We start from the raw sequence: 14,053 nt of genomic DNA, 5'->3' as shown, positions 1-14,053 counted from the left end.
ACTGAGCTTGCACACAGGGCAGTGAACAGTCACCAGGAAGTGGTACCTGCAGCTCCTCATACAGCACAAGCAGATCCACAGGTGCTGCTTTACAAAGGCCCTGCTCCATCAAGTTGAAGGAGCCCCAGCACAGGTTGGCCAAGAGGCGGGCTGCTCACAACGGCCAGAGTTAGACCAGCTGCTAATCATTGCAATGATAGAGCAGAAGTCATACATGGGTAACCCACTGGACAAAAACTGCCCCACAAATAGGGTTTGTTCTGCCTGTAGTGTACAACTGCTTTTGTTTTATAATATCTGAATTAGTAGCTAAGATTTCAAAACTGGAAAACTTCACATTATTTAAAAAAAAAAAGGCTAACCAAGGCCCAGCTGCCCCTTTAGCTATGACACATAAGCTCCAGAGCTGCAATGTTCCCACCTTCCAAAAAATGATCATATACCACATCAGACATCTGCAGCCATTTACCTTTGAATCTGTGCTATTATTCTTCTTAAATCTGGCTTGTTTCATTCATTCATGCTACCTTCCTTCAAACTCTTAGTATCATTTGGATTTGCAACCTTTGTCCTAGCAGGGCATGCTGAAAAGTTCTCATGGTCTACCTGAGGAAAGAGACTACAAGAACTCTTTAAGACACCAAACTCTCACGTAGCTAAAAATGTTAGCTGTTGATTTTCTGCTTCATTGCAAAGGTCACAAACAGCAAACCTTCTCACCTGCTCTTTTCTAAATAGCAATCTTGGTAGTTACTAAGATTCACAGAATCCTTATTTTTCTTAATAAGAGCTTCTGAGGGGATGTTGACCATTTATAAATTAATGTTTAAACTAAAAGATCGAAAATATATCCATTAATCAGTTTTGAAAAAAGTTTTGAGCATAGGTTTAATGTAGCAAAAGGAACAACATTTCAAAAGAATGACATAAGAAGGCTCTTTGAGTAGAACAGGAAAAAATTAAAGAGTTGCTTTAAAATAAATTTCTTTCCATCTATGCATAGCAACCACAAATGTTTTTAACTATATAATTAGTACTAAAGATGTCCATAAGATAGACTTATACAGCCTTTCACAATGACAACTTTACTCTTTAAACTGCTTTTGGATGAAACAAATTTTCCTAACCTTTCAAAAGTAAGCCAAAACAACAAATGAAGCACTGGTTAACAGTGAGTGACTGAGCCAGGCTCAGTGGCGCACACCTGTAATCCCAGCATCTCGGGAGGCGAAGGCAGGAGGATTGCGAGTTCAAAACCAGCCTCAGCAAAAGCAAGGTGCTAAGCAACTCGGTGAAACCCTGTCTCTAAATAAAATATAAAATAAGGGTGGGGTTGTGGCTCAGTGGTCAAGTGCCCCTGAAAATTTTCAACATCATATACTAAAAAAAAAAAAAATCCTCTATAAAAATATACATAAGCCTAGAGCAAGTCACACACTGTCAGACTAGCTTTTCCTTTTATACCACTGAAATGTTCACACAAATAAAAGCAACTTAAAAGAAAACAAACCATAAAAAGACATATTATAAGTGTACATAGGTGAGATATATTAGCACTCTTTTGCTTTGGAGACCAGGGAATAGGTAAGGGTTGGTGAAAGGCAGATTCAACAAAATTGACTGTTTCTTTCCTACCTACCACCTACTTGTAATCACTGTCCACAATCCAACACCATGAGAACTCCTAAGACCTAGACCCAAACGCTAACCCACCACACCCCAGACTCCCTAATTTCCACTGGAGAAAATGTGTCCAAGTTATAGCAACAAGAAAGCACATATAGGGAGTAAAGTTTAGAAGACTAGGATGAAGCTCACTGCAACTTTAAAAGAAGTTTGCATTAATTTGTTACCAGTTAAACCTTTTCCAGTAGTCTCCCAGTTTCCTGGCGTAACTGTACCAAACTTCTGCACTTCACCCCACTTAACACTACATGGGTGAGAAAATTTTTTTCCCAAGTTGTCTTTCTTCTAAGTATTAACAGCAATAAGTATATCCAAGAACATGTAATGCTTGCAAAGCTGTATTTTTTAATTTGCTTAATTTTTATTGTCTGAATTAAAATTTCGTTTTCATCCAGTGAATAACAGCTAATCAAAATAGCCTTTCCCATTTTCAACCAAAAACTGGAATCAAATAGTTTTTGCTCTTTGGTTGGTTTGCAACACGAGTGGGGGGGGCTGGGGGAATAATACTGACACTTTCTCAGCGACACTCATTCTAAGTCTGAACTTTCTTCCCTGGAAAAACTACCAAGTGCAAGGGGTGCCGTGAGAATCCACTTACCCGATCCTTCATCGTCCAACTCTGAGCTAAGGATTTGGAGCCTTCGATTTTCTCGCAGTGCCTCTTTTTCATAAAAGCCAGAGGCAGGTTCCAATCTGTAAGATCGGCCTCGTCTTCCTCCCCGAGTCCCAGAAGGGGCGACTGCAGCATCTCGGACTCCATCAGGGGGGGAGGGGGTGGGGGAGTCCTTGGCAGCAAGCGCTGGAGAACCTCCAGCCTTAAAAACTAGTGTGTACCAGGATCACTGAAATAAGATACAGAAACAGGAGGGGTCGGAAAAGAAATGGATGGAGAGTTTGCGGAGATCCTTATTCAGCAAAAAGTCCGGGACCCTTTCTCTTAACTCTGCGCGGGAAGTCGAAGTGGGGAGGGAAGAGCCGGTGGCAAGTGGGGCAGCCCAAGGAGCTCCGCACAGACACACGCACACCGGGGTCCCAGGCGGCGCCGGCTGTCCGAGGCTCTCAGCTCCCGGAGGGGCTGCGAGCCCAGCTGTCAAGGGCCGAGGGCCTCCAGGCCTCGCGACGACCCCGCTCTCGGCCTCCAACGCCTCGGCAGACCCAAGGACAGGGACGGGCAGGCCGCCTGCCCTTGATGCGGGTTCGCCGACTGCGCCAACCGGACCGAGGCCTCCGGCCCAGGGGAACAGGTTCGGCGCGCCTCGGGTCTCGCGCGAGCAGTCTCAGCCCTGCGGGTCCCGCACTCGCCGGAGCTGCTGCGGCAGGAGCCAGGACCGGCCCATCGTGCTCGCCTGCGGCCGGCTCCTCAGCCCCGGGTCCCCGCGGCCTGACTGGTGCTGGCCTTCGGCCCCGTGGCTTTCTCCTGCCGGAGGACGAGTCCCGAGAAGCGGGCGACACCGACCTGCGGAGAGAACGGGCAACCTGGGCTTGCTGCGCTAGAGGAGTTTTGCCCTCTGGCTTGGAGCTACAGTGAAACTCCTCTCATCAGCACATCAAGGAGGACGCCATGTTGCCAAGGCCCGGCGTGCACCGCAGTCTACGGCGTGGCCGGCGGGCCAAGCCTCTGGGAGCGTTCTTGCCGTGCTTCCCAGAACGCGGGCGAGTATCCGGAGTTCCCCTCCGGTTACCCTGGTTACCGCGGTGCCACTTTCGTTGGTTCACTGCAGATACGGGCTGCGAAAGTCAGTCGTACGAGTGAAACAATGTCCGTTGAATTACTTCTTTTAAAAAGGTTTTTATTATTCAGATGAAGGTACACGCTTCTAAATTAAATGAATCGACCACCTTGCTTCTTCCAGGTTTTGAAAAGGCAACGAAAGCTTCTGAAAGAACCATTGATAATATGATAAAAATTTATTTTTGGCACATGGTTTCCCACAGTATCGATCATATTTTTTTTAATTTTTCCATAGAAAACCAAGTGAAAAAATTGTATAGGATGCAATTTTTTTTTGTTTAATCCATTTTATTTTCTGAGCAGTTTATTCTTATTTTGATACAGCTTTGCATGTGAACGATGGAAGCTGTAGATTTGTGTGCATGGAGACAAGTCCCTTGGGACTTCATTTTTCTGTTTCAATTCAGTCAGCTTTGCTAGAACTGTGCTAGTACAGCCGGGAATATAAAGCCACATGCAACAAGCAGTCCTGCCTTGAATAACCAGGATGCCTAGGGAAAGGCACATAGAGCCACTGGATAGAGCCTCCTCTCTGCAGGCTTTGGTGCCAGGTGGATTGAAGGTTTGGCTATATTGTTTTCCAACTCTATGACCCTTAACTAGCTCAGAAATGTTTCTCAAACTCCAGAATTTTACCCATCATGAAGGGTAAAATTAACTGGTGAAGGTGCTTACTGTATAGTGAGTGCCAGGCCAGTGTTACGCTGATGGGCTCTATGACTACCGTGCAAGCACCCCCATGAGTCTGGCTCATCTAAAGCCTTAGGCAGGTCTCTATCAGGTACCATTTCTCAGGGTGGTCTCCCTGGTTTGGACACATTCTGGTGCACAGAATGTGACAGGCCCTGTCAAAATCCTACTGTGCCCCTTTCCACATGAGAGTGAATGCTGCAGTTCCAGCCTATAACAAGTGGTTAATGAAAGTTCCTGCATTAATTACCATTTCAAATATTCATTTAGTTATACATCCCACAGAGCCAGATTCTACCATTTGAACTCAGGGCAATGCATCAAAACACCAGAGGGGGCTTCACCCTCCCTCCCCTGCTTTCTGTTGGCAGAGGGAATAGCAGCACAGTCAGAGCAGAGGTTTCTGGGCTGCAGGGTCCCAGAAAGACCCTATTCTGGGCTGGAGATGTGGCTCAGCGGTAGCGCGCTCGCTTGGCATGCGTGCGGCCCGGGTTTGATCCTCAGCACCACATACAAACAAAGATGTTGTGTCCGCCAATAACTAAAAAAAATAAAATATTAAAAAAAAAGAAAGACCCTATTCTCACCAAAAGCATGAAAATAACTCCTGTCAGTGCCTTCTCATCCTGCCCCTCCCTACCTTGTAACCCTGCAGCAGGTACCAGTGCAGGCAAGGGCCCTCCCTTCAACCTTGGCTGCAGGTAGCTCTGCCCCAGCCACTTTTGCAAGAAGCCACAGCTACAGCAAAGCAATTCCTCTATTCCTGCCAGGTGTGGTGTGCATGCCTCTAATCCTAGAGACTCGGGAGGCTGAGGCAAGAGGATCACACTTTTAAGGCCAGCCTCAGCCACTTAGCAAGACCCTGTTTCAAAAGTTTTTTTAAAAAAGCTGGGGATTTAGGGCTGGAGTCATGGCTCAGTTGTAGAGCACTTGCCTGGCATGTGTGAGGCCCTGGGTTCAAGCCTCAGCACCACATATCACATATAAATAAATAAAAGATCCATTGACAACAACAACCAAAAAAAAAAAAAAGAAACTGAAGATTGTTTTATATACATATAAAATTGTTATATATATATATATATATATATATATATATATATAGTTTTATATATAGTTTTATATATATACTGGGGATTCATCTCAGATGCAAGACCCTGGGTTCCATCCTCAGAATGGCACGGAGTCAGGGTGCTTTTCCTTCCTGTCTCTGGAAAGCCATTTCCTCTGTTTCCTTGCCTGTAAATGCTGTGACTTTGGGAGAGCCACCTACTGCATTAGGTGTTTAGGTGAAGGTAGTAAGTGAACCTGTGAGAGTCCAAACATGGCAGATGGTCAGGATCACCCAGAAAACTGTTTAAAAATAAACATGCCCAGACTCACCCCAGAACCCCTGAATGGGGGGGAGCAGGAAGACAGGAATTCAGGGTCTGGATTTTCTATTCAGGTAATACTCATGATAGTGTAAACCACCCAAAGCATGAGGAACATGAAGAAGGTTAATTTCTAAGGGTATTTCTGGTACAAATTGTGATTTAGGTAAAACCCAGGAAGGGGCTGGTGAGAGCTCAGTCCCCAGCCTGAAGGTTGAGGAAGGGGCTTGACAGCTGGGTGTTTGGGCTCATTCCCGTCATCCCCGCCACTCAGGAGGTTGAGGTGGAGGATCACTTGAATCCAGGAGTTGCCTCGGCAGCAAACAGGACCCCATTTCAACAAATGGGGGCTTAGCCTATGGCATCATGATTTTCAAGAAACCCCCTTCCGGTGTGTCTTGTATGCTTCTATTTAGACTCCAGAAAAGTCCTTGGAGGAGCACCCCAGCCTCTACAACCAGTGACAGGCTGTAGATTTAAGTGCTGACATTTCTCGCCTGGGTGATCCCTGCCCCATGGTGCATGCTGTCAGCTGGCTGCTTGGGCCTGCGGTCCAATTTCCATGTCTCCAATTCTTCACAAGCAAGGACATGCACTTCCATTAGGCCTCTAAATGAGATAATTTAATCCTGAAAACAAGTGTTATGAATCTCAGAAAAAGCAAAAAGCCCGAACTGATTCAAGCCATGAAAATGGGGGAGGGTATTAATGATAACCTGCTCCTTGAGTCTCTTACACTCACTTCCCAAGACATGCATGCTCCTAAGCATGTTCGCAAGCCAAGTGCTCCTGAAACCATCCCACCAGTGGACAACAGGTACAGGTCCTGGGCTTGGGAGGGAGAGGGGCTTCCAGGCCCAGCTCTGATCCAGATTAGCAAAATAACCCTCCACCTGCCTGATACGGGCAGGGACCTCATCTTACAATATGAAGGTAGGTCCATGACCCCTTCCAGCCCCAAAACCCAGCAGCTTGGCAACCAGAAGCAACAAAAGACAAGAGACAAATAAAAGAACAAATAAAAGAACCAGAGAGTGTTGGTCACATACAATAGGATCTGGGCAAGTGGCAGCAGGAAAAGAGTAGGCCTCAATGGCCCAGGTAAACAGCCTTTCCCAGAGGCCGAGGGGTTCTGGATGTGCACAGCCTCCAGGCTCAGCCAGGACAGGGAGGTCTCTTCTCAGGACGAGGCCCCGGCAGGCTGGGAGAGATCCGTCCTCCAATACTGCAGGTTCTCTGCTAGATCAATCAAGGGCACTGAATGTGTTTTGTCATCAAGAATGAGGAGCAAGACTGGAGGTCAGGAAAGTCAGAAGCCCAGTGCTCGCTGAGCTATGGCTCTCTGTGCAGGGAGACCAGCCAGCTCCAGCCCCTTCCAGAGAAATCTGTGCTTAGTGTTAAAGAGACCAAAATAGACAGAAGCTACTTTGCTTTTGTCTGAGTGTCATTACTCTGTTTTTAGCAAAATTTAAACCACCCCTTGGCAGGTCAGATGTTTTGTTGACAACAAAGTGAGAAGATGGGGGGTGGAGGTGATGGGCCCCAGCGTCACCTCCAGTCAGAAACCCAGGCTGCCGGAGCCGGCAAGTCTGTCTCCCTTTCTCTTTTTCCTACAGGTAAAAATATGGTGATGTTTATGTATGTGATTTTCACCCTCTACGTTGTACCTGTCTATTTTATTTTTACAATGAGCACGTAGGTTTGGACAAGCAGAAATAACATTATTCCCATTTTTTGAAAGTGGTCACCCTCACCAGCATGGTGCCTCTTGTTGGATGAATTGAGGGCTGTTGCATAGTCCCAGCCTCAAAGAGCCACAATAGGACCAAGCCAAGAAGGAAGTGCACCAGGCAAGGGAGCAGAGGCCAGCTCGGCCCAGCTTCGTCCTTCCCACCCACGCTGAGAGCTCTTTTGTGGAAGGTGGTGAAGTGCCTCTGTGGGAGCTCAGAAATTGGAGCAAGACACAAGAGCAAGAAACTCCAAGAGAAGGTGCCAAAGACCAGTCCTCACTGAATCTAACTTCCAGCCCAGGTACCCTGACCAGTTATAAGGGTCCCATCCCCAAGACTTTGTGGATCAGACACCTCTGTCCCCAACCCTTAGGAACTCTGTGGAGGAAGAATGGAGGTCGTCGCCCTTCCCAGGTGTAGACTCCATGAGCAGCGGTAACCTTCCTCCCCCAGGACACTTGAGGTAGAATCACAAAGACAGGGGTCTGTGCTCACTGCAGGCAGGGTTCAGACAAGAGAAAAAAGCGGGGAAAGAAGGATTTTATGATGGAGACTATATTGAGAGAATTTGTTATCTAATAAAGAAATGCAAACTGAATTTTTATGATGTTTTATTGTAATAGTGTTACCTACAATAAGAGTATGCCGTTATGAAAATACAAATGATATGGCCATCTCCTCTTAACCCCTCGTTTGTTATTTTACGTAGTGTTTACAGGTCAGTGACTCTCAAGAACTGTGCTGAACACGAGATCCCAGGAGGCAAGGCTCACCCAGACGTCGCCTCTGCCGTTCATGCAAAGATTAGAGAAACGAGCCTGTGAGACATTAAAAACCTAATACTTGGTGAGTGTGGATGGGAAGCCAAGTCCTTTTAGTGAGAATTAACTCACTTAATCCTTCCTATAATCCCATGTAAAAGCTCCCATTTTAAGAGGCTGGCTGCAGCTTGGTGGCCGAGTGCTTACCTAGCCTGTGCAAGCCCTGGGTTCCATCCCCATGCAGCAAGAAACAACAAAACTCCCATTTTAGATCCACTTTATCATTAAGGAAGCTGAAGCATAGAAGATTAAATAGCTTTCTCGAGACCCTTCGACTTGTGGGGGCAAGGCGAAGGTTCCAGTCAGACCAGTCTGGGACTAGCTAGGCCCAAGCCCTCACAGTGGGCAGAACAGGGTCCAGCATGGGGCAGGGGCTGCCTGTTGGCAGCTGGGGATCCCACCAGCCCCTGCTCATACTGGGAGACACAGTCTAGGTTCAGATTCTCACTCTGGCGTTTCCTTGTCCTAGACTCTGGGAAAGGAACTTGACAGTAAAATTTTTAACTTGATCCCCACAGCACAGGCTGGAGATGTAGCTTGGTGGTGGGGCACTAGCTTAGCATAAGTGAGGCCTTTGGTTCAATGTTGAGGGCCACAGCCAGTCGGGATGACGCATGGCATTTTTGCCAGAATGGAGTGGTTGAGAGGTGACGCCAGCAAGCCATTGAGATGATGATGGTTATGTTAAGCTGTGTATTCAATTGTATATTAGACCCCTGCTGTCCGCCCTGGCCTGCTACTTCGGAGTTCTAGCAGGGATTCCTGGGGAGTTCCCATTGGTTGGGGAAGTGCCAGAGGAGAGATTTCCGGAGGAGGGATTGCCAGTTGGAGTGGTGTGTCCCGGGAGAAGGGCACGTGCATGGTGTTCGCGGGAGTTCGGAAATAAAGTTTGTTCCTGCTTCAGTGGCTTGTGATTTGTGCCCAGCCAGACTGCGGCAGTTCAATTCCTCCATACCACCTTTTTGAAATTATATATATATATATATATATATATCCACAACACATCTTATTGTACCCATTTTACAGATGAGGAAACTGAGGCACTGGCAGATTAAGTAACATGCCCAAGATTATACAGCTAATATGTGGTGGAGCCATGATTCAAAACAGGTTGGCTCATGGCAGAGATTCTCGATTCTGTATATCAGAATCACCTGGGGAGCTTTTAACATTCCAGATGCCCAGGTTGCACCCATACTCACAAGCATGCTGCAGCATATCACCCTGGAATTCCCAGGCGATTCTCTATGTGGGACCCAAGTCCTTGTGCTACTCAGTGCAGGGAGCTGGTTTCCAGCCCACCTGGCCCTGGAGGAGGCAGGAGGACTGCTTCCACAAGGACAAGAGTCACTCAAGCCACGGAGAGATGCGGTGCTGTGTCGCCTTTTCCAGGCTGTGCAGTGTATGTGGAGCTGTTGGTAGGGCTGTGCCAACAACTGAGAGGGGCTGGTCAGAGAGGGCCCATCAGAGGTGAAGTTGGGTTCTCTCTCGGTGATTCTGTGTCCTGGTTTCTTGAGACAGTCTGGTGTCCACCCACTGCTCTAACGTGACTATCAAAAGTACCTTATTACATCCTCAAAAATCTCCTGGTTTGGACGACCCACTCGTTATGCTGCTGTTACCCGTTCTCCTGGGACCCTCCACTTTTTTCTCATTGCACGCATCATTGGTCTGATTAAACACGTGTTTGTGTCAATGTCCCTTTCCACCTGCTAGATGGAAGCTCTTGGAAGTCAGGGACCACGTGTGTCTTGTTCACCACTTCTGCACAGCACACAGGGCCCAGCATGAGCACGCAGCATCGCTAAGCATCTCAGGCGAGGGGGACCCCAAGGAGTCACTGTTGGAGGCAGATTCAGGGTCAGGGAACAAGCATCAGCAGCATGGCCTGGACAGCTCAGACTGCACAAGGCACACTGATGACGTTTTCGGGCCACCACAGCTAGAAGTGACCCTTTGGATGGAGCAAGCCGTGGGGCAGACCTGGGGAGACTGCAGGTTTCCTTAGAAATTCCTAAAGCCACCCCAGAAAGAAGAGCTGCACAGAGATTTTTGTTGTTGTTGTTGTTGTAATTAGTTATACAGGACAGCAGAATGCATTTCATTCCGTTGTACACAAATGGAGCATAAACTCTTCATTTCTCTGGTTGTACACCATGTAGAGTCACACCATTTGCTCAATCATACATGCCCAGAGATTTAAAGGGTCATGCTAACCTGAATACTAAAAGAAGAGTGCAAACTGGATGATTTCCATAATCAGAGTGAATGACAAGGGCTAGGAGAACATCCTTGCCCATGAATATCAGAGCAGATCTGTCTCTGATTATGTCCCTGTTTTTTCAAGGTGTGCTGAGTGCTGGAACACTGACCCACAGCATCGTTTCTCACCACACCATAGTTCAATAAGGCATCTGGGGATCTCTCTTCCCTTGGAAGTCTGCACCCAGCCAGAGGGAGCTCCCCTGGAAGGGAGCACAGAGCTTCTGTTGGTCAGGTCTGTGGCTAATGCCACTTCTGACTGAATTCTATTGACCAGAACTCAGTCACATGGCCACAGCTAGCTGCAAGGGATACTGGGAAATATGGCCTAACTATGGAGAAATTCAAATAAGATTTGCAAGATTTGCAAGATTTCTTTCTAGAAATTAAATGGTCAAACAGGGCATATTCATTAGCTGCTATATAAAATTCCCACAAATTTGGGGCTGGGGATATTGCTCAGTTGTTACAGTGCTTGCCTCACATGCACAAAGCCCTGGATTCAATCCCCAGCACCACACACACACACACACACACACACACACACACACACACACACACACACCACAGATTCCCACAAAGTGAATGTCTTAAAATAACAAACTTCTAAGTTCATAGTTGTAGAGGGGGAATTCAGAGGTCCGCCTGTCAGCGGGACCATGCCACTTCCAGCTCCAGGTGACAATCTACACTCCTTGGTTCTGGCGGTCCTTGCTGTTATAGGCATCCTAATCACTGCCACCTCTGCCTCGTCGTCACATGGCTTCTCCTGAGCATCTCCCCCTCTGTGTCTCTCTCTTATTTTTTTTTAGTACCAGGGGTGATTGAACACAGGGGCACTTGACCACTGAGCCACATCCCTAGCCCTTTTTATTTTTGTTTTGAGACAGGGTCTCACTGAGTTGCTTAGGGCCTCACTAAATTGCTGAGGCTGGCTTTGAATTTGAGATCCTCTTGTCTCCGCCTCCTGAGCACCTAGGATCGCAGGAGTGCACTATCGGGCCCAGCGCCTCTCCTCTTCTTATAAAGACAGTGGTCATGTTGGGTCCAGGGGCGCCCTCCATCATCTTGGCTTGTAACTTACTTGTGTCTGCAAAGACCCTGTTTGCACATGAAGCCGACATCACAGCCTGGTGTTCGAGCTTGGATGTGTATTGTAAGGAGACACAGTTCCACCCACAACAACCAAGAGGTAGAAACTTTTTTCTGGGAATGGCACCCAGGGCCTCATGCATGCTAGGCAAGCAGTCTACCCCTGAGCAATGCCCTCAGCTCCAAAGACATGAACACCTTGAAGTTCCTGAGACACTTCCACAAGAAATCATCCAGTTTGCACACACACCAGTGTGAGAGTCTGCCACCATCCCACCTCTCAGAGCCCAGCGCCTAGGGTTTGCTTTCCTTCCTTAGTTCTATTATGGGGATTTTTGCAAATTTGGTAAGCGAACAATGACGTCTTGTTTCTGTTTTGCAGGGTCCCCCACGGGAGAGGTTCAGAAATCACAAGCAGTGCTCAGAGCCACATCATCCACCATAGCTAAAGAAAGATGTGTCCTGGACAAAGGGCTGGGGACAGAGCCCGGCTGGCCACGGGTGTTCACTGGGCAATAAGCAGCCATCACATGACACCGAAAAGCAGGACTTAGGGACATTTGTCTGGCAGTCGTTAGCTCCTGGTTCTCCTCTTGCAGAAGGCAAATATCAGAAAGCAACGAGGAAAGAAAAAAAAAGTAAAGAGGACAAAAATTTCCATTTATCCATCTGAAATTAATGTCCCAGCAAGAAGGCCTGGTGGCTTCTGCAGACAGCCCAGCTGCCACTGCTGGGTCCTGTCTGGGTCGCTCGTCACCACGGCAGGTCCAGTAGATGGCTGCAGGGGCTGAACGCAGCTGGGTAGCTTCAGGAGCCATCCCATCGGTGCCACCCTGTCAGAACACTCCGTGCCGAGGCCAGAGCCCGCCCCCGTGAATTATTCATACCAGCCACCTTACCAGAGGCATCCATCCCAGGCTGACGTCTGTCAGCCGGGGAGAAATCTGTGAGTATAATTTGTATTCTCAATTTTTGTCATAGTCGTGGTCGTTATTTCTCCCCATAACCTTCCATCTTCCTCCCATATTTTCCCTCCTCTAGTTTTTAATCAGAGGGATATGTCAAGAGTGACTTTGAAAGTCCTGCCTTCCCCGGAATGCGTTCTCTCGTGGCAGGGAGAGCTGGCGAGGACCGCAGCCTCCGTCTCTGAGTTTATGTTGGTGATACTTATTTTTATTACCTTTGAGTGAAAGTGATTGCTATGGTTATCTCCTTCTTAAATATATTTTTCCCTTTCATTTATTTTGAGTACAGTTTGAATTTTTATGCCTCTTCTATCTCATGCTCCCCAAAGAGGTGGGGAGGAGCAGCAGGAAGACACGGCCCCCCCTGCCCGGCAGCACGCAGCCCCTTTACAGCACCCCTGCCTTACGGGGTTTTCTGCGGCTGTCACTGAATTCCTCAGCCTGAGTAGCTCATAAAGAATAAAGGTTTATTCAGCTCAGGGCTCTGATCACTGGAAAGTTCAAGGTCTGGGAGCCACATCAGCAAGGTCCCTGCCAGACACAGGGTCCCTGGGCAAGATGGAACAAGTGAGCCAGCTCGGTCCCTCTTCCTCTCCTTACAAAGCCGCCCTGCCACCACAGGACTGCAGGTCCTGGTCTGTCCTGATTACCTTCCAAAGGCCCCCTCCAAACACCATGAACATGGTCTAGGTGACTGTTTCCAACTTGCCAAAGCCACAGCGGTCCCCAGGAGAGAGCCTCCCCTCCCGGCCTGAGGGCCACGTGAAGCATCCCCCCCACCTCTCACCCCCAGGGCACCCCAGGAGCCTACCTATGACGCCAGCAGGATTATGGATTGGACCCGGGCCTCTACCACGGAACTGCATCCCCAGCCTGAAGGCCTTTCTGACAGAGATGAGCTGGGCTCTAGGTGGGCTCAGAAACTTCTAGAACCAAAAGCTGCATCATGGAGCTAAAAACATCCAAGGCTAACAGCCTCACCATGCCCCATGTCTGGGTCTCAGTCTGCCACTCAGAGGGCACACCCAGGCTCCCTCCTCCTCCAGCCTTTCAGCACAGCCACAACCACCCACTGAACCCCTGGCTCGTAACCCCGGCCCTAGCTGAGACCTCAGTGTAACCAGACCCAGGTGGAAGGCTATAAATAAAGAAAGACACCACCCTCATCCTGACCTTGGCGCCACCCTGTCCTGGCCTGCGGGAGAGGGGAGTCAGCCGTGTCCTCAGTCCTCAGTGTTTTTTAAAGATACATCTTTTTAGATGAACAAAATACCTTGACTTTATTCATTTATTTTACGTGGTGCTGAGGGCCAAACCCAGTGCCCCACATGTGCTAGGCAAGCGCCTTACCACTGGGTCACAGCCTCAGCCCTGATACTTTTTTGAAAGCTAAAATCAGATTAGGGATCCTCAGGGCTCATCACTGTCACCCCCAGGCCAACAGCATCTGACCCATAACTCTTGACCTTCCACTGCCCACCGAGCTCCGGCCACACTGGCCTCCTCACCCCTTTGGGGACACCCAGGCAAGCTCCTCCCGCCTCCAGGCCTGGGCACTTGCTCCCAGATACCCACGAGCTCTTCTGCCAGTCCTCCGGGTCACCGCTCGCGCTGCCATGCAGAGAAGCCTTCTCCGGGTGCCCCAACGACCCACTGCCCTGTCCCCCTCTCCTGTTCATCTCCCTGCACCACCCTCACT

At 48.5% G+C, this 14,053-nt stretch overlaps 1 protein-coding gene across 1 annotated transcript in view; it reads right to left on the bottom strand.

Annotated features, from left to right (window-relative positions):
* The window catches only part of LOC144252996 (regulatory-associated protein of mTOR-like), a 69,751-nt gene extending 56,348 nt beyond the window's left edge, over positions 1-13,403 (bottom strand). The window contains exon 1 of the mRNA XM_077794982.1: positions 13,166-13,403. Within this exon, the coding sequence (XP_077651108.1) occupies positions 13,166-13,220 (55 nt within the window). The 5' untranslated portion in view covers positions 13,221-13,403. The remainder of the gene's footprint in view (positions 1-13,165) is intronic.
* Positions 13,404-14,053: the final 650 nt, after the last annotated feature.

Source organism: Urocitellus parryii, unplaced genomic scaffold (assembly GCF_045843805.1).
Source record: "Urocitellus parryii isolate mUroPar1 unplaced genomic scaffold, mUroPar1.hap1 Scaffold_83, whole genome shotgun sequence".
Lineage (NCBI taxonomy): Eukaryota > Metazoa > Chordata > Mammalia > Rodentia > Sciuridae > Urocitellus > Urocitellus parryii.
Note: the sequence above shows the minus strand (reverse complement) of the source record. Positions and strands in the feature narration are given on the sequence as shown.